This window comes from Athene cunicularia (assembly GCF_003259725.1).
Source record: "Athene cunicularia isolate RWA chromosome 21 unlocalized genomic scaffold, athCun1 chr21_part1, whole genome shotgun sequence".
NCBI classification, from domain to species: Eukaryota; Metazoa; Chordata; class Aves; order Strigiformes; family Strigidae; genus Athene; species Athene cunicularia.
Window position 1 is genome coordinate 3,233,308 of NW_020799127.1, and position 21,089 is coordinate 3,254,396.

Sequence of the window (21,089 nt, forward strand, 5' to 3'; positions counted from 1 at the left end):
TGTGCTTATATTTCTGCAGTTTTGTAACAGCCTGGAGAAAGGGACATCGTGATTGCTTTTAAAAAGTGATCTCAACCTCTAAACCTCACAAACTGATACCCCTTCACTTCCCAGACAGTGGTGGAACTCACTTGCCATCTCATTCCAGCTGTGAATAAGGTTTTTCACACACTGCATCTGAAAAAAGCTATAGTGAATGCTGAAGAGGCTGAGTGTAACCCACTGCGGCTGAAAAGCGCTTCAGCACCCTGGACAAGAAGAACAGCTTCATTCTCTCATCTTGCACACAAGTGCAGCCACAGCTCCGGGCAGCCATCCTCTGTTTCTTCCTGTGAGTGCTGCATGATACACACCTGTATGTGTATGCACACATGCTAAAGTAAGCAGCTTGTACCCTGCCAGCAAAGCAAAAATTTTTAAAAAACCAACCTCACTGACCACCACTAAATTCTTCTGCTACATACACAGTTTACAGGTATGGGGATCATGAAACATGATTGGATTTAATGAGTCTATAAACTTTGGTAGAACAGGATTTTAATCTAAACATGAAGTTGATTGCTTTAAGCATAAATTACACAGCTTTTCTAGTAACCACCTTTGTCACCCATGATAAAGTACAAGACAAACCACTTGTAACTGGTTTCGATTCCTCCTTCTTCGGGCTTTTATTCTCTGGAATAGAAATCACCTTGCATATAATCTTGACACCCAAAGCAGCCCTAAAGCTCTAACGAAGTGCCTGGTATCTGCATCAGTCCAGCTGACTGCTTCAATACGTTTGGCTGCAAGGAAGTTGCCATTACACCAAACTGTCAAGCTGTGTCTGTAAGTGTGGACAGACACACCTCTCCCATCCCTCTTTTTTGGGGGCAGGAGGTGAGAAAGTAGACAAAAGACATGGCCTGTTTCCTCCTTTACTGTTATGCTGAAGTGGCAGCTGATGTACCTCAATTTTAGGAAGAAAATGTTTCTCTCATTCTCTCCTACATTACTGCACTTGTGACTGAAGGCAGTAGCAGAGCTGAAGCACAGTTTCCCCTGCTCTTTCCTCCTGATGACTCTCTTCTACCCTGATTCCTTGCCAGGAACACAGCTTAATTAAGACCACCATGGGAATTCTTATTTAGCTCCCAAACACAGATTTTCCACCATCCCTGCTCAACAGGTGCTTTTATCTATTTCAAGCTCTCCTTGTCATTACATACACACCAAGCGAGAGACTGAGGGCAGGAGCCAGACAAGCTTCTGGGTAACTTCATATTAGAGTGCATCAGAAAGCTGCTATGTGCATCCTGTACAACACAGCTACCTAATCCAGAAAAGCAGCACAATCATGGAGCTTTTGGGTCTGATATTTCTACACTGCTCTGTACTTCCTCACATTTTTGGCCTGTAAGCACATGACAAAAGATCAAAAATTGTCACAAGTTTTTTTCTGTAAGGTAAACAGCATGATAAAGCAGGAAAGATATCCACAAACAAAATAAAAACTGAAGATGAAATTAATATTTTTCAGATCCTGGAGACGTTACCCGTAAAACAAGAGATACAACACTGCACTCTAAATGTCTTTCATTAACTTACTGGGAGGAAAGTAGAAAGCAAAGAGTTCTTGGGTAAGAAAAGCAGCAGTTGCCTCTAGCACAATGTGCATAACTCAGCTCCTTATTACCATCTGGTAATTTGGTAATTCCCTCCTTTTAAACAGCTGTTGGAAGAGAACATGGGACTAGAGTGGTCACAACCTAAAGAATTACACCTATCTTTGCCCACAAACTGTTAGATCCAGACAGGTCACAAACAGCAACCACTCATCTACCTCAAACCATGTTCTTGGATATTGCCAGGTTCTACTAGTTTTATTGTAGTAAAGGGCAAAAAATAGGACAACACTAGAAACATCAAAAGGCCTTGAAAGTGCTGAAGGAGACACACAAACATTTTACTCTCAGACATGTTATGGTTACATGAATACTTCCCAAGTGCCATAGTTCAAATAAAAATATATTCATACAAATTTAAAAAAAATACAATTTATATACACCGTGGAATTAGCTTACATCATTTCATAACAAAAAACAGTGCAAAAAAACAAACGGAAAGGTAAGTTGCTACCATCGGAATGGCTCACAGTAAGTTAACAATTCAAAACCACAAAATTAACACCGCACAGGAAACCTCCAGGGGAGAATGTCCCATACTACCTCCTAACTTTTGCCATCAATACTAATCCAGTTCTTGGTTGCTATTCCTTTAGTGTTGCTCTGAGTAAAAGGTTACAGGCACCTATGTTAGAAGTACATTTCTTGGTAAATTACTAAGCAACCAGAGCCAGAGTAGAAGCAGTTAGTGTGTTGTAAGAGAGGAATTAAGTGATCAAAGTGTGAGAACAAGACTGATTCAACACAAGCCCCTCTGCATCAGTCCTTAGCAGAAGAGAAATGCTGCATCTCCAAGTCAGATGAACTTGCAATTCCCTTTCTGCAGGCTACATAACAGTGACTGCACACTGAGATTTCCCTTTAAAGCAGCTGACAGGGTCACCCACTGTCCTCGTTTAAAACTTCTTTACTGACAGAGTGAAATGGGTGTGTTTTCCATCTGAAACGTTTGAATAAGATAGATGCACAGGCAGAGCAGACAGTGCTGACAGCAGGCTGAAGGCTAGCAGCCTTCTCATGGGGAAGCACAGCTGGTGCTCTGACAAACCTTGACAACATTTTTCAGACAGTTGTCTTGACTGGATTGCCTAACTCCAAGTCTCAGTAGCAATGACAAGACATCCTGAAGCAAAATATACTGCTGCAGTTTGTGTATAGAAATAAAACAGAACATGACCAGCTCAAGGTAAACAATCTAAGGAGCCCTATTCATGTGCAAGAAGAGAAGGAACCTTTCACACACAATCACTCAACATGAGCAAAAGGAAAAAGATTTGTCATGGAGAGACATAGGGCATTCTTGACAAGTGTTCTGACAGTATGGGATTGCTAATTCCACGTTAGAGTCATTTGAAATCCCATCAGAACAGGATTTCTGTGATTTGTAACTGCCCACAAGCACAAATCCTTTGAATGAAAGGTAGGTTAACAGAAGCACATTTCAAACCTACAGTCCAGCTTCAGGGAGTGCAAAAGGGTGTTGGAAGTTTCCTAGGATAGCTCAGCACAAAACCAGAGCTCAGGGAACACAGGCATTTTAGAAATCATTGGCAGAGACTATCCTGAGAGAACAAACATCCTTACTCTACTTGTAGGGAAAGAACTTGCAAGTCAAGACCAGCAGCTAATGCCAACACATATGCTCTAAGGAACATGCCACACCTGTCCCAGCTAAGGAGCCCAGGTTGAAGGCACAAAATGGATACTGGCTGTAGGAAAACACTTTCACTTTACTCTTGGAAGTTTAAGAGCTTGCATGCCTTATCTGAAATGGAGCTAGGATATTCAGAAGTCAGCAAAACTATTTTAGCGGAGGAGACAAGAGCTGCAAGTTCCACAGTAATTAAGGAAAAAGAACTAATGTATTCCCTGCTCTTTAGATAGGTCACTTCCCAGGCAGCTCTGGAGGGTGGGCATAGTTAACAAAGGGTCCTGGGACACACAGAGCTTCCTTTGCAACAACTGCCATTGCACGTACCACAGCCCACTCTTCCCTCTGTGGAAATGATGTAAATCCATTCCTGAAAACAAAGATCTCTTAATAAAGCAGCAGGTGGGAAAGAACACCAAGTGATAAAAAGGCCTCCAGATGTCAATGGAGAGGAATAAAAATTAAAGTCTAAGTGCTTACAAACAGCTTTGCTAAAACCAAACTTTCCAGCTGAGTCATGCCATGTACTGTATGACAAGGACAAATTCTACCCTAAAATATGGCCTCAGGAACCACCTGTAAGACCAAGTTGTCTCTCATCTGTGGGACAAACTCAAGAGTCTCCCATGACTCAGCTGTCCTTATTACAAGCACAGCCAGAGAATACATCTGTCTACCAACTATCTGAACTGCAAAGACACCACTAACATCTAAGAGTTGCAGTGACTTAAAGAGCCTTAAATCAAGACCATGGTTTACCTGGGCACAAAACCTCCTCCTAACCCTAACTGTAGTAGGGCTCAGCAGCCAGCAGTTTTCAGAGAAGTGCCCTGGAACAATCAGTTTCCACAAAGTCAGTCAAATAGGCTGTTTTAACAAATTTAGTGTTTTGACACATGGAAGGAAAGGGCACAACTTCTTCAGGCGTAGTCAGAAAAATCTTCAGCATAGATGAGTTCCTGAAGTCAAAACATACAATAATGTCTGACTTCCTTCTGCCACAACTTTCATCTAGCTAGCTCCTTACAGCAGACAACAGGTTAACTGCAGCACTCCGAGGCTTTGTAGAAGTTTTTCTGAGATACATTCCCCATGTTATTTGGCCCAGTCTCTTGGCTGAGAGAATGCTCTGTGCTTTATCAAGCCAATCAGCTCTCCAGCCCCTGGAGGCACAATGCTGGCTTCCCACTGAGGGTTATCTGTATGCAAAACTCAGGAGGGCAGGTGCCCGCTGGAACAATACAGGTGCTGGCCAGGATGGTACCTGCTAAAGCAGTAAACTGGCTGCAACTGGCTTCCAAGTGCTGATTTTACCCTTACAGATATTCGGCTGTTGCAGTTGCAAACATTATCCCAAGCATTTTTAGAGCACAGACAGTCCCACTTATCATCCTGCAGCAGATCCTGCCTGTTAGACAGCAGCACCAAGTATCTCTCCTGTATGGCAGCCTGAAGTTACACCAGCAACTCACATAACACAGAGATAATTCAACCAAGACCAGAGACAGGACATCAGTTCTACCTGCCTCCAGAAAGCAACACTTCACCATGCTCTGAGGACATGGAGTTTCCTGGTCTCTAACCCTAGCTGGAAAGGTATCCCAGGCTCTCACTGTTGGATCAGTACAAGGAGTTAGTGCCTACAAGTGCCAAGAAATGAAGTGTCAGGGTAGTGACGAAGTGGAGTGCCACAAAAGGCCTTAGAATAGCCTCTTACAGGGCGATAATAACAACAGCTAACAGGAAAAAGAGATCTCCCTCCTCTGAGATGCTCTGCAAGCCTATTAAATATTTATAATCCCAAGCAGTAACTGGAATTGAACTGTTTTGAACTCCTCATCTACTGAGCAGCTCTCAAAAACATCGCAGCAGGGATGCTTCCTCATGAAAGAAGAGCAGAAATTAGGAACAAATGAAGCCAGAGTGGAAAAAACATGGGCAACTGGAAGTACTGGCAAAAGAGGTGTATTTCCAAAGAGTTGGGTTTTTTAATACTGCTTTTGAGAAAAGTCATCTTCCAGAGCAGCTATTTGGTAACTTCAAACTTCAGTATCTCCTCTCAGCCTTGACAGCAACCCCCTTCCCACACAAGTAAGGCAACAGTTGCAGGAACAAGGGAGGAAAAGGGAGACATACAGGAGGACAAGGAAAAGGTGCTGCAGTTCTCTGCACAGGACACACTGGAGCTAGATGGTTCTTTTTTCCAACCCTTAAACAAAAATCCAAATCAAACCAAAATAGCAGAACATACAGTGTCAGGACATCTGATGAAAGGAGATAACTGGGGCACAGGAAAAGAAAAAACCTGGATCAAGAGTGGTCAAACCAAGTGCCTGAGACCAATCAACAGCTCTGGGCTCAGGCAGCTCCTCTAATTCTCTGGCTAGCAAGATGTTCTCCAACTCCCCAGGCTTGATATGCATGTGAGAAGCCAAACGGCAAGTCTTGGGCCTTGTGGGGTCCAAGCAGAATGCGAGCGTGTGTGCAGGCTTGGAAGAGGGAGGCAGCCACACTGAGAGTGAGGCAGGGTGGGCAGGGGCATCAAATGGTCTGATAGTGTTGTCTCAGTCTTGCCTGCAGAAATTCATGGGTCAGGTTGTGCCGAGTGATTATCCCAACAATCTTAAAGAGGAAGAAAAGAGGAAAAAAAGATACAAGTCAGTATCACAGATGTGCCACTAAGAGACATGCATGGTAGAGCTGTTGTTCTTTCCACCCCCCCACCAAAAAGAGGGAACCTGCAAGCAGTTCTTGAATTAGAGTGGGTTCAAGTTGAAATCTCGCCAAAACAATACCCCTCCCTCTCCCAGCACTTTTCTACAGGCAAGACACTGCTTTAACCACACCAAAACAGACAGCTTAACTGTTGCTGTCACATCTGGACACAACAGTAGTTACCCCTGCCTAGGAAGGAAAATCCTGTTCATGTTAGACAGCATACAGATGTAACTAAATCCTTTGGATAGTGAAAACTGTAACTGGAAATAATAAAGCTGTCCCTTATGGCTTCATTAGAGACAATTCTGGTAGGCCAGATCACATGACTGCAGATAGCTTGTATCAGACACATTCTAGGAAGCTCTAAAGACCGAAACAGAGAAATGGTAAAGGCTAGTTAAGTGGCGACTGCATACTGGCCATCACTAGCTGGTGGATCACAAGAGGGAACCTCTCCCAGCCTGCTGGGGAAACAGTCAAATCACACATTTCAGCTGATCAAACACCTCAGTGATTTTATACACTGAGTTTAGAACTAGGCTGCTCTCTAGTACTACAAGAGCATCTCGTACCAAACATGAAATGAGTCAACATCTTGTTTTCAACCAACAGGCTCTGCAGAGTAGCTATTAGGAACCCCAGGAGGCAGAAAAAGCACTGCTGTCTCATAGGGACAGACCAGTTCAGGCTTAAGGGAAACAGTTTCTCACTGTGTTTATAGTAAGTTACTGACACCTACTGGCTACTCCTGAGCATTGTAGATGGCAAAGAGACAAGTACAGCGAATCAAGCAAAAACCATTCAGACTCCTTTATTTTGCTGCTCCTACGAGCAGCAACAGAACCCAAGTTCCCTTCCAGGAGAAAAACCTCCTGTCCCAACACACAGAAATTCTGCTCTTGGCTTTGAATATAGCTGTGAAAGTGGAAGCCAAATTAGTGGCCTCTGATGAGCTAAAGGCTCTCAACAGGTACAAGACAGTAAGAGCATCCACGTGCTGCCAATCTGAGACAGGAGAGAGACTGCATGTCCTGCCCCTTGCAGGGAAAGCAGGAAGCAGGCTTGGACACAGGAGATGGTAACAAAAGTCACAGTAATCAACAATGCTTCAGGGCCTTAAGAAGATCATATTCTGATCTCTTTAAAGCATTTCTGTTTGATGTTAGAGATCTTAATTCTCCTGAAGGTGGAAAACATTGCAAAAAACACAGTGGCTTCCTTGCTCAGCCAATACAAAATGGAGATAAAAACTCACCTCTCCAACTGCATTCACAACTGGTAAATGTCTGAGTCCCATCGTCCTAAACAGGTTGAAGACTTGTGACACATGAGTATTTGGAGAAACAGCAAAGGGTGATGGGTTCATGTATGGGGTGACATCCTAAGCAAGAAAAACAATTATATTATTTACAAGAGGCATTTTCACTATCTCTCGGAATCACTAGCAAGCAATTCCTACAAGTCCTCCAATGCACTGATCTCGGGACAGGGTACTGGACTGTGGACATCTTCTATTTATCCACAAATACAAAATTATTTCAGGAACCTGAATTTGCCATAGTTTGTTGAAACACTGTAACCCATGATTTTAAGAACCCAATGCTGCAGAAAGCCTCTGAGCAGAACAAATGCAGGTCCATGAAAATAAGAATGTACATTTAAAAAGCACTTTGGCCTACACAGCAACCTTCCTGCCACAATGACAGGTCTGCCACTGACTGAGCTGCCAGCACAGAGTTCCAAACAGGTACCAGCAGTCTGCCTGTCCAATCTCACTGAGGCAGGAGTCTAATCTAGAAGGAAGTTAAAGTAGACAGGCAATGCCTTATTCTGAAAGTAAAGCACCTGTGTGCGATGTTACCTCATAGCAGGAATGAAGATTGATTTCCACATGCAGACAAGGCTGACTGAATGCATGAGAAGTACATGATGTTGGTTACTGCACCCGAGGGTGGACTTAAACATGCTCTCAGCCTTTTTTTAAAGGTTTGGGACAGTCCTAAACATATAAAAAAACCCACTGTCATACTGCAGTGCATCTCTTACCACTATCATGCGAGGGTTCAGCAATGTGAGGTCCAGGTCATGGATATCTGGATAGCGGGGGTAATCCTCTGACATCTCTGCATGGGACAGACGAGGCTGACTTGCACTCTGCAATTAAAACAAATCCCACTGAACCAATGTGTCACCACCATCCCAGACAGCACACGGGCTGCAAGCAGCACAGCAAGTGACACCTCCCAATCGCTCACCCAGATCTCCTTCTCCCCCCTCATACCCACACATACAACTCCTGCTGAGGTACTCCTAGCAGCTCAGCTCAGAATGCAGCAGTGCAAGCCCAAACCTATACAGGCATTTAGATGACAGAGCATCAGATCTGCTCTCCAACCTCTGACAGATCTACACTCAACACCTGAGGGCAGCAACAAATCAGCCTTGTGGAAGACAGGCCTCAAACACAATTGCTCATACTGATCTCAGTGATACACCTGACATTCTTCTGGCAAGACCTTAGCACACAGCAGTGAAAACACACAGTATACACTGCTGGTTGCTCTACTTGTGTTTAGTATCTGCCCTCCATTCTCCAATTCTGACAAGACTGCACCTTTATGCAACAAATGGGCCTGTTGGTTTATTTTTTAAACTGTAGCTGTTCTCTTTTCCTGCAGATACTTAAACAGAAATTTAATTCTCTTTATTCTAGACCTGCAATGGAGGATTCACATTATCTGTCTGTAGCTTTTAAAACAAAGATGCATTCCTTCAAGTGTTAAAATAGGTAAATTCTTTTTGGCGGTCCACAAATACAATTCTCAACCTCCTCAGCTGAGAGGGTAGGGATGTCTCTGCCACCATTCCTGATCAGGAAGACTCACCGACTGGCTCTCAGAGTAACAAACACCCCTGACAAGGAGGGTGACCAGCTGTGAGCGTAAGATCAAGCCATGGAAAGTCAAAGGTCTGAAGCGTTCCTCCATAGTCCACTCTTCACTGGGAGACTGGTCAGGATACAGGTTGGGGTAGGGAGTATATCTGTCACAGATTTAACACCACATGTTATAAGTTACATGAACTTAACGAGAGACACATAGCCCACCTCCAAAACAACAAGAGCTCTTTCAGCTCTTTGCAACCTTCTCCTGAACATTTCAGGGATGCTTGCTAGAGACAAACAAGTCTTTTCTCCACCAAACAAAACAGCAGAGAGGGGTCAAGAATCACTACCATGGGCAGAGCATGACAACAGCAGCAGAATGAAGACAGTCTAACTCTCAATTTCAAATCACCTGCTGCTAAAGCAATTTTCAGAGCCAAAATATTCAGATTCTAGTAACAGCTGAAGCATCTAGCAAAACATCAAGGCCAGGATTCTGTAAGACACTTGTAAGAGTCACAATCACTGGGTTAGAAACTGATGCACTAGACTGGGCTTCTGCTGGGAAGCAACTGCAATACAAGCCTGGTAACTAAGCCCAGCTACCAGAAAGGTGGTATCAGTATTATAGGACAGGTCACTAGCTCCTCTCTTGGCAGAAGCGAGCTTTGCAAAGCCCTCAGTATTTTACAGACAAGAGGGCATCAATTCCTAGAGAGAAGACATTTCCCCAGGTATTCCATCCTCACTGGTAAATATTTCTGGATAGGGGTTTGAAGGAAATTTAAGTTAACAGGTTGGACATCATCAAGCTATTAAAAGATGACTCGGTCACAGGTGTGACCCCAGCACTGGCTGATAAGACCTGACAAGTCACTTCTCCTAAACTGTGGAGACTAGCACTGTTCCCTCTGACATACGGAATGACAGGGACTGTATGAGGTGTCACAAGACATCTCAGCATATGGAAACACCCTCTTTCCATACATTTGTGCCTACCAGGCTCTCACCTTCTCTCTAGCATCTGTTGCAGCAGATCCTCCTTTTCTGGTGGCTCCTCCGTTGCTACGTGCTCATCGCACATGTTACGCAATTCACTCGAAGGGTAGGATTTCATAGACTGACTGCGCTTGCGCTGCTCTCCAGCTCTGGTCAGGATGCTAGATTTCTGGATACACCAAGCAGTTTTCAGAAATTCACTCAGCAGGTCAACAGGCATTCAAAAGCAACTATGAACTATTTGATCACAGCTCTGTGTTATCAGGTAAGGCGTTCCCTAGTGCTGCTGCAGTATTTGTAAGAATAGCCAATAGTACTCTCCTTGGACAGAGAACCTGAAGTTTAGGAACTTGGGCACCGGTTTTTGCTAGAGCAAGAGTATGCCACAAGCACATTCTTTATTCACTCTGACCTTAAAATTTTAAGTTTCCCCAAGAGATTAAAGCATCTGCCCCACAACGCCTCCTTACAAAGGGGAGAAGCATTTTGGCACCTACTACTGATCTCAATGGTCATTTCACTACTTCAGTGCCAAATTCAACCTTTTTCCATTGTCTATACTAAACAGGTTACTTAGTCCTCTTAATTGTTGCCTCCAGGAATGCAGCGCACTCTTCTGCCTTTACCATGACCCAGAGAGCAGAATGAAATCGAGTCCTTGAAAATTCTGTATCACAGTAGTGTTTATGTCTGACCCGAATTCTGCACTGACAAAGCCTAGATAACAAAAGAAAGGGCCTTTCACCTGCAAAACAAAGCTCTTCACCCTGCAACTTATCAAACAAACAACTTTTTACCTTGAATTTGATGTTGTTACTTATCAGTTGATTTCCCTTCATGAACTCCCTCTCGTTGCCCCGATTCTCAGTCACTACAGGGAAGGCATGATGGACAGTTGTGCGCAAGATGCTAACAAGGGACTGGATCCTGGTGTGAGGGTAGACGTATGTCAAGTTGGGTTCCATGATGTCACTAGCTCGTAGTCTGAGGAGACAGAAACCCAAGAGTGCTGCATGCATTACATCAGCAACAGAAGGCTGGTGATGGACAAACAAGGAAACAAACCAGTCCCAAAATGACTGCTCCTTGAACCTGTGTGGTCACCGTCACTGTGTCATTAGCAGTGCCAGCACAATTGATTTAAAAAAAAAAGTTTGTTTGTTTTTTAGCAGAACATTGCATCAATGATGCATTACAAGAAAGGAAAAAGGTTCCATCTTATAACATACAAAGTGTTTAAACACTAGTGGGAAAAGACAACAGGTGGAGAGAAAATGAGCAAAGTCCAGTGGAACACTACCATGAGTTCTTGCTGAACCTCACAAATCTGCTCCTCAGATCTCCACCCATCCACCCCTCCTCAGAAAGGGCTCCAGCACTCCTTCCTGCCACAGGCCTGATGCCCAACTCCCAGCTCCTCTCACAGCAGTCCTTCTCACAGCTGCTCCTCTCAGAGCAGCCAGTTTTATTGGAGATAAAGCATCATCCCCCTACATTACAGCATTCCTTTCTGAGCAAGAACACTACCACAAGCTAACCCAAGAAGAGCAGCCTTACTTATCCATTTCCACTTCTGTTTCCCACTCCAGAAGAGGCACTCCTCGCAAGTTCACGTGGATGTCATAAATGCCTTTGTTGAAAAAGTCTCCTGTCCATTTGGCTACCTACAGAGAAAACAGAAGGTCTACTGAGTTGCTGCTCCAAGCACAAGATTCCTTGGCTTATCGTAACCCCAGATGGAACAGAGATTCCAGGCCAGGACAAGTTCAAGCAACCTGCAAGAACCCAGAGCTAAGTCCCTGCACTCACCATGAGGGTGATCATTATTGGGAGCCCATAGGTGATCTCATTGGTGGATTCAATTAGGATGACAGTCAGGCTAATTGTCATGCGGACCACTCCTCCCAGGAATGCTGCTGCCCCGATGAGGGCAAAGGTTCCCGAGTAGATGTGATCCAGGCCAATGTAGCTAGGGCAAAACACAGAGCCTGGAGGTTAGAACAACCTGAGAGTTCAGCATGTGTCTGCAGCACATCTCTCACACGCACGCACACTCGATGCACCTTTTGAGGAGGTTGGCGACCAGGCGTCCGAAGGCAGCCCCACAAAGCAGTGATGGTACAAAAAGACCACTGGGCACAGAGATCCCGTATGTCCAGCAGGAGAGTAAGAAATAGAGAAGGAAGAACAAGGACAGTGTGACTGGGCTGAAAGTACCTGCAACACAAGAAGAATAATAACTAAGGGGCACAGGTCTGTCAGCCAGACACCATCCACCCCTCAGCTCAGCAGGCTCATCTCACAACAGATAAACTTAGTCGTCTCCCAGTCCAAACACACATGAAGACAATGAATAAGTGAAAAAGAGAGGAAAAGCAGGTGTTTCTTTCCACCGGGGGGGCTTTAACCTGTAGTACTAGAAGTCCCCCAGAGCCATGAAGGCCTGAAGATGCTCTGAGCCTTGTGGTTCTTATGTCAAGGCTGCTTCAAGCAAGATAAAGCTCTGAAGCCTAAACATGGGATGGCGCACTGTCTCCTAACTACTCACCATCCTGGTGAAAGAGCTGCAAGATAGCTGACTCCTGAGGGTTGAAGAAGAGTGTGGCCATGTCGTTGTAGGTTTCATTTGGGCAGAAAAAAGTTTTGACACTTGAATTCACATCCTCTGACATACCCTAATGCAGGACATAAAAGACACAAATAGTTAAAATACCCTCTCTCCTGCAATAGCCTTTGGGCAGAATAGGAGTAACCCTTCCATATAGGGCTGTCAGCTCTCACTTTGGGAAGTTCAGATCAAACACCAGTAGCAGAAATGGGGCCTGCAGCATCACTGGGCTCCCTGGTTCACAGCCTGAGGCACAAAAGCACAAAGGGTAGCTTTCATTATTACCCTAAGCTCCTGCAACTGACCCCAGGCTTTCACCGGAGTTCTGTTATGTACGGCATGCTGTTAAAGCTCATTATGTGCCTGTGCTTCTCTGGAGGGTGACCGATATGATGGGGACATATAATCTTCACAGAAGATCCCTCACCTGCAGGCCGAGAGTGTCGTTGCCACTATGACTGTTGGAAGACATCTGCCGACATTCCCCCAGAACCATGGAGGCTACAAAGACCACAACCGTGGTAGTCAATGACACCAGCAGGCTCTCCAAGACTCTGCAAGTACACAACAGAAACCATACACTGAAGCCACACTCAGCCCTGTAACCCAGACCCAGCTCTGCACACAACTTTGATAAGGCTGCAAGAAGCAGCAGTCACTACAGCTTAACATCAGAAACAGAGAACTCTGCAAGTCAAGCTGAATTATGACTTGGTTGCCAGGGATTGCATTAACTCTCCTTTTTAATTGCCTGCTCAAAAAAAGGAGCTATTTCTGCCTAGAGAACACGTAGCAGTCACGTATACAAAGGCACAGGGAAGGGTTCAGTGATGAGGCTGTTCACATGGAAACAATGTTCTGTAGATCCTTACAGGGTAAAAGGCTAGACAGGACTGGACAGGTTGATGCATAGTCTCTCATAATCTCTTTTCTTTTCTAACTGCCGAAATGTACTTTTTTTTTTTTTTAACCTCAGATTCTTATTTAGGAATTGTCTAGAACAATCAAACAGCTATTTTCCAGAATTACATAGCAATTCCCTCTATAAATAGCACAGATATTAGCTCAGTTGTGGATTTAATTAACCAAGATAATTAAAAAAAAAAAAAAAAAAAGAGTGGGATCAGCTATTCCTTTCACATCTGTTTGGACAAGACATAAAAAAATACCACACGGTCACAAAGCTCTGGTTGTTCAGCTATAGCCTTTGTTATAAAGAGCTCCCTTCACAGCCCCTGTAAGGGGGGTTGCAGCTCTCTCTGCACCACCAGAGTAATTATAAAAATGCAACTGCAAGATCTGGCTTCTGGTGTTCACTTTCAAACTCTATGGAAGCTTCGTTTTGTGATTTCAAAAAGAATGCGTCTGGGATTTCCTCCAGCCCCACTCACTGGGTCTTCTAGACTGATGCTTTTGCTTTGGGACACTGAACACAGATCAGAGATCCCCGCACAAACTCAAGTGAGCACAAATACCTGACCAGCTTTGGCTTGGGATGCACATTCCGCATGCGGTACTTTGCAAGTCTCTTGTTCAGGCAGTTGAAGGTGGCTCCGAGAAGGCCTCCTACAATCCCCATCAGAATGAAGAAGCCCAAGTCCACAGCTGTCCAGAGGTGGCATTTCTTATCAGACTCAGAGCACTATGTGCAGAAAAGCATAAAAACCAGCACTGCAGTAGTTGCTGCAACTTCCTACCAACGCTTCTGTCTCCAAAGCAGGAGACCTACAGTAGCTATGACAAAAAGGAAACAATTCTGTCTTAGGCTATCAATGCATTGCAGCTAAGTATAATTGCCCTTCACTGAAATACAAACATTAACAGAAAAAAAAAAACCAACATAACAACAGAAACACTGAACTGACAAGAGACTGGAGGTGTGGGGGAAACAACAGCACTAAGTCTTACCTTGAACTCCCCAAAGTTCAGCAGCCCAGGGAGCTGGAAAGACCCCCAACTTCCAAACTGAATCCCAGAGCGGAAAAAATTCAGGGTGAAGGTGGCAGCCATAGAACAGAAAAGCTGAGGAAGTAGAAAATAAAGAATAAAAAGGAAAATAGTGAAGACTCCCAAAATTAAGACTAGCACAGTGAACTCTTCCATGAGACTTACACTGGGGGAAGGGAACCTGAGCCTTCTCAGGCTTTAGGAAAATAATCCACTGAGGTTTAACACTCATCCCCTGATGCAAAAGAGAGCAGGGCCAGACTGGACTACTATAATCATCTGATTTGGTTTCCCACACAAGAGGTTAGGAATTTCACCTAGTAGTTCTTACAGCAAAAGCTTTTATTTTGTCAAATATGTCAATTCGCAGTTGCAAATCAATTACAAGGCACTAACACAGCTTGTTTAGAGTTGGAATTGAGGTATTCATTGGCTCCAAGAGAGCTGTTATCTTGGCAAATCCCCTGTCTCCTTTTATCACTGTTGAGAAAGAGTAAACTAACTGAACCCCATCAACAGGTCATTTGGCGTAAGAAATGCCAAAAGCATTATGAAATCCAATACATTTCTAATACACAGTCAACTTCATTAAGTAGGCACTTCGGGCAGAGAAAGTGGCAACCTGAAGGCACAGGGCATTGCTGCAATACAGCTCCCCAAGGCAGAGAAAAGCAGAAAATAATCTAGTACCTGCCTACTCTGCTCCCAAAGGATCAGACTGCAAAAAGCCCAGACACAAAAGCCCTTTCTCCCAGGTACACTAAATATGGTGCCTACAGCATTGCCCCACAGTTCCACATAGTACCAGCCTCATCTCTGCTCTTGATCTGTAGTAATTCTGGAGTGCTGATAGAGCAGGCAATCTCTCTCCTGCCAGGAGAGCTCAGGAGGAGACAGGATAATGCCCCCATGGACCTGTGCTCTCAAAGGTCCAGCTCAAGGAAGAGACACGCAGAAAGAGCCAGAGTCACTACTCACCACTTTCCATGTAAGTCCCTGGTTCCAGAAAGAGGAACCTTCTTCCAAGCTGAAAAGAGTACCCCCAATTGGGGCTCCAAAGGCAGCTGCAACCCCTGCAGCAGCTCCAGCAGATACAAAATCCCTTTTATCCCTGAAATGAAGAGGAAAACAATGTCAGTTTAGCAAAGTAGAGCTCTGGAGGTACTTAGGTTCTTCAAAGTAAGGGACCATTCCCATTTATGGGTATATCCCAGGGAGCACCACCACAGAGCAAAACTCTGGCACTACACAACTGCCCAGTATACAAGGAACCATCCCAAACCGTGGGACTCCAGCATCACTTGAAAGAATTACAGAGAGGGAAGGGCAAGGTTTTGCTCAAGTTTCATTTTGTTGATCCAGGTGAACCAGCCTTCTCTGTAGTATGCCTTGGTCATAAGGGACAACTGAGCTTGTTCCCAACAATGAAGCCATTTAACCATTGAGATTAAAGGTTTTAAATGGGTAGAGATTTGCCAAATAGTACCCAAAAAAAAAAAATCAATGAACATGAAGACAAAGCATGCAAAGCATCATGGTGTCAAGACCTGGTGTTGTCCTGCTGCAGAATGAAACTGCAGGGCACTAGAGAGAAAGTGAAAAAACAACTGACTGATTCATGCCAGCCTGCTACCCCTCTCCCGAGGAAGTCTGCTCACTCTTCCTCCTCTCCCCTCCTCCACATCCTGGGTACAGTACCTGTCACTGCGGAAATGGGGAAAGTTAAATTGGATCTTCCTCAAAGAGATGCTCTGGAACTACAAACAAAGAAAAGATTTAGAAATGTAGGTGACTGAAATTTACTTTTTTACAGTACTCTTACAAAGCAGTGGTGTGACCAGGACAGCGACCCAGGCCAGCACTAACCTGTGGCAAACCCGCACCCACAACAGCACCACTGTGAATCATTGGACCCTCCTTCCCGACAAAAAGACCTGGAAAAACAGGACTGATGAGGCAACACACTCCGCCCTCACCCCTGCTGACCTCCCTTGCTGACAATGCCAGGAGAGATCAGCTCACCACTCCCATGCCATGGCACAGTCCCCTGTGCCAGGCTTGCAGGTCCTCCCTCTCCCCTCAAGGTGAAGTGCTGACCCCTGCCCCCTCAGCTCCCCAAATGTTGGTGAAGATTTCCACAGACTTTGCACCCCAAGTGGGTGGAACCATTTAAGACAGGTGTTACAAGGCCTCTGAACATTACTTTGCCTGCTGCCTAGAACATCGCCTCCTTCAGGCTGCTCTAGACGATGTGTTCTGGAGGATCCTCACATCTCACTCAGACTGAGCCACAAAGAGTCACTTCTGATTAGCCCACCCAGAAAAGTACCTGTTTCCCAGATAGTCCTGATCCTTCTGTCTATTTTTTACTCCATATACGCATTCAGGGCTCATGACTCTCCTCCAGTCAATCAAAATCATTTTACAGGAAAGGCAGAAGAAGCATTCTGTGCCATATGTGCAGCAGGGACAGCATTTTTCCCCCCTTCAGCGATTTCTTACCCAAACAAGAACAATACATCACAGCCCTTCTTACCTCCTGCCACACTGAAGAGCACTCCCACGGCTTTGCACACCACTGTACGCAGACGCACAACCCCTGGAACCTTTACCCCATTGAGGTAGCACTTAATTTCAGGAATTCCCGATCCAGCTGCTACAGGCTGCAGAAAAGAAACACTGATGCTGTGCTGCATCGACTTTATAGCTGATCAACAATATGTCATCAGAGAGCACAGCAAGGGACCAAGAGACCCTGCTTAGCTAAATCAATTAGCACTGTGAAGCTAGTTTGATGTCTTGGGGCAAAAAGCGTTTCTGGCAAGAAGGATACTTCATACCCAGGATCTGTGTGAGAAGAAAGGGAGACTGTGTAGGGAGAAGCAGCAGACTTAAATCTTACTTGGATCAGGACTAGAAGACTGGCAAGAAAGACAAAGGTCAGGTTGAACCCCAGCAGTTCCAGCAAGGACAATGCAAGACAGCCTTTCTCAGTGCATTCTTCCACCGCTGCAGGGACAGTCAAGGAAAAAAACAACATTCCCTCCACCAACACACAATCATTCAGTACTGTCTGAGGGTCCCACCAGCATCAGGAGCCAGGCCTGTGCTTTCTAATCTAGCCGGGGCAGCTGACACAACCCATAAGGAAGCCAGACTTCCTTTTCAGACCTCAAGACTGAACTACAAGGAAGGGAAACCATTCTTTCAGGGATTAGTCTTTGCCTACATACATGGTACTGGAAATATTTATTGGTTTCAAGGGCCAAATTGCATAGGCAAGTTGAAAACTTGATTAATCATCAACGTTACTGATGGCAGAAGTCTGAGAGTCAGCTGTTCTGAGCAAAACATTGCAACAGAAAGGAAAAGGTCACTTGAGTCTAACAGGAACCTATACACTAGGTAAAAGATACAGCTTTGTACTACCCGGAACTTGAGCTGGGTAAATAGCCGTACAAAAAAATCCACAAAGAGGCCCACCTATGAAAAAGAAGACAGATTTGCCATCAGAAATTATTACATACAAGTAACAAAGACCACCCTCTAGTGAGTCCTGCCAGAAGTATGCACACATGGGAGGACAGAGGATGAAGGCGGCAAAAGAAGGGTCATTCAGAGTACAGTAACTCGGAAGCTCACATTTGCTGCCTCCCTCATTCCCACTAGGACAGATCCATCCTAGAATTATTCCTGAAGATATGCATTTCAGAGTACTAATGCAGTAGCATTTTTAACACCCACAACATACTTCAAGGTACAGAAGAAAGCTGGTGTTAAACTGAGGCATACAGTCACTAGAGCTAATTTTCAAACGCTCTAGAAAGTACATGCAGTGATGCTAGTATTGTCAAACAAAAAAATACAGTTCAGCTGTAAATTGGCATCCTTTTTATGATGTGTTCACTTTGGACAAGTTTTCCTGTATGTAGAATTAAAGGATTTGCCAGAACACTTTGCAAAGAAAGCACAGCAAGTTCTAAAAGAAAAAAAGGCTTTTTGGAAAATAATGTAGCAACAACATGCTAAAATTCCCAAAAGACAACTCTAGCTACTAAACTCTCCACTTCATGAAAGAGAATGTTTCTTCTTTACTCCTCAGCCATTGACTTCTACATTATTGCTGCTTAGTCTCCTGAATCTTCCTTATTCCCCGGAACAGCATGTCCCTTACCAGTCCTGTGCAGACTCCAATAGCAAAAACCATCACCCACTTCACTGCTTCATACCTCTGGGCTTTCTGTTTAGGAAGAGGACAAAACAACAAAAACAAAACACAAAAAAAACACCAAGTTAAAACAAGTCAAAGCAATATAGAAACAGGGATCAGAAAAAGGCAGTTTTGGGCTCCACAGCTCAGTTACAGCTAGAGTGATACAGAACACCACCAACAGAAGATGGTGACAACAGCAAACTGAAAATATGGAACTGAAAGTGCTGAACATCTCACTTTAAACCTGAGAATCAGACCAGATGCCAGGCGCTATAATCTCTGCACACATTTTTATTCTTTTCATAAAGAATTCAAGAGAACACATAGAATTTCTTTCATAAAGAAGAAAAAAACCCACAAAATATGAATGGTTTGCGTTGGAAAGGACCTTTACAGACCATCTAGTCCAACCCCCTGTCAAGGACAGAGACACCTTCCACTAGACCTGGTTGCCCAGAGCCCCATTCACGCTGACCTTGAACACTTCCAATAATGGGGCATACACAACTTCTCTGGGAAAATTGCTCTGGGCAATTTCCACAGTTTCAGCTCTCAAGCTAATGAAAAAGAAGGAACAGGGTCCTACCTTGTTGTCCATGCTCTCCAAAACTTCCAAGTATGGGTCATTGATACAGCGATCATAATCCAAGCTCTGAAAGAATGCCAAAAGATCAATTTAAGAGAATCAGCTGCAACAGACTGCAAAAAACTATGGATAGAAGACCTTTTTACAGGTTACAGAAGTCATTACTCCCCCCCCAGTAGGTTTTGCAAACAACAGTAGGAGAAAAAACTCCTGGAAATAACTTTGTTTCAATCTTTCAAGCAGAGCCAGGCCCTGAGAATCAGGAAGTGAAAGAACAGACCAATTTCATTGCCCAAGCTGAGAGAGATACAGGAAAACAGGAGAAACAGGTACATGACTGATTAATACAACCTTAACTTGAAGTCACACTGTACAGATTCAGGCTTTACTTCAAGTGCTTCCAATCTGACAGTGCAGGGAATAACATTTGATCTTTGTATTTAACCTCTTCCTACAACAAGAGCACTAGACAGGAATTCCTCTCCAGATGAACAGAATCAATTCTTAAGCTTATCGCAGTAGTTAAAAGCAATATAGTTGCCCAGTCATCTTCATGAAGTAACACTAGCTTCTATCTACATCAAGTTCACCTTCTCAAGCTAAGCAGTAACAGGCTGAGCTGGTGACACACATGCTGACAGCAACTGCTCTAAATAGCACAAGGCCACTATACAGACATACAAAAAGCTAAATTTTCCTGTAAGATGCAGGATCCCATAGATGGGGAGATCTGCTGTGAGCCAGCACGACATCAGAGACAGCAGTAAGCAACAATGACCAAGTAGCTACAGATGCTTTTTACAGTCATGAGGAAACAAGACCACTAAAGCCTATAAATCTCATCTAAAAAAGTGGAACAATGATGCAGCAGACGCCGAAAATGAATTTTCTCAACAAGAGTCTGACTCAAGCAGCAGATATTCAAGCTCTACTCACAGAGCTTTAACCCAGAAATGTATTATGGTAAGGAGCAGTTCTTTGCAAGTGCAGCAACTCTTGGTATTTCTGCTGGTGCCAGTGATGCATTTGGAGTACCTGCCCCATTACAAACTCAAACAGATCAAAACCTGTCCGCAGTTCTTGTCACGTTAACGTCACATACTACTATCAGTTAATTTCCCACCTCATAGTCTTTGCGTGGAAGTATCTCATCCTCCTCTTCGTGAGTTTCTCCTAGGATTGTCTGCAAAACAAACAAATGTGGGAAAGTAAAATCATCAGGGGAATGAATGCATGTACAGGTGCTCATGAACACTGGTGGCAAAGGAAAAATGAGGGAAGGCCTATGTCACTATTGCTTAGAAAGTCAGAGCATGGATTACCAGACTACCATTTGCTGTGGGTAACTGTATAGGGTCTTACCTTGCCCCTCAGCAAGAACACACTATGTTACTTCTATAGGGGAGCTGCCCACAGCATAGCACTACACCCACATCCCAACTTCCCTCACAGCAACAGGTCCCAGGGAAGCACGGGACAGGAAACCTGCACAGGCCGCACTCCCCGATGCCAGGCAGCCGGAGAGCTCCCGCGGAGCCGCTCTAACGGCTGCCAGGGTGCTGCACCCGGGAGGCGCCGGCCACAGCGGCTGGGATACCAGGCCCAGCCAAAGCAAACGCTGACAGGCGTGCCGGGACAGCGCGGGCCGAGGCTCTGGCAGCAGTGGCTGAGGTACCGGGCGCAAGGTGAGGGAAAATAGCGGGAACGGGCTGGGGCTGGGGCTGAGGCGCCGGGCCGAGCGCTGGCTGAGGTACCGGGCTGTGCGGCGCCGGGCCGAGCGTCTGGCTGAGGCGCCGGGCCCTGAGGGGCCGGGCCGAGC

At 44.8% G+C, this 21,089-nt stretch overlaps 1 protein-coding gene across 1 annotated transcript; it reads right to left on the reverse strand.

Annotated features, from left to right (window-relative positions):
- CLCN6 (chloride voltage-gated channel 6) lies at positions 1-20,692 on the reverse strand. Its single transcript, XM_026862574.1, has 22 exons — positions 20,394-20,692; positions 19,271-19,336; positions 18,646-18,711; positions 17,888-17,954; positions 17,374-17,480; positions 17,008-17,134; positions 16,338-16,405; positions 16,170-16,228; positions 15,450-15,582; positions 14,433-14,546; positions 14,000-14,166; positions 12,952-13,078; positions 12,465-12,591; positions 11,980-12,133; positions 11,726-11,885; positions 11,474-11,580; positions 10,714-10,900; positions 9,928-10,085; positions 8,919-9,075; positions 8,080-8,187; positions 7,289-7,414; positions 1-5,937 (listed from the first exon to the last, which is right to left on the reverse strand). Exons 1-22 carry the CDS (start codon positions 20,517-20,519, stop codon positions 5,857-5,859), a joined length of 2,592 nt encoding a protein of 863 aa, XP_026718375.1. The 5' UTR covers positions 20,520-20,692; the 3' UTR covers positions 1-5,856.
- Between the last annotated feature and the right edge of the window lie 397 nt (positions 20,693-21,089).

Excerpts from the sequence above, each read along its gene's own strand:
- CLCN6 (XM_026862574.1), bottom strand. The coding sequence starts at position 20,519 with ATGAGCACCTGTACATGCATTCATTCCCCTGATGATTTTACTTTCCCA. Across the intron at positions 16,406-17,007 it reads GCTCTTCAGTGTGGCAGGAG|GTCTTTTTGTCGGGAAGGAG; the intron begins GTAAGAAGGGCT and ends CTGTTTTTCCAG. Across the intron at positions 10,086-10,713 it reads GTAACAACATCAAATTCAAG|AAATCTAGCATCCTGACCAG; the intron begins GTAAAAAGTTGT and ends TGGTGTATCCAG.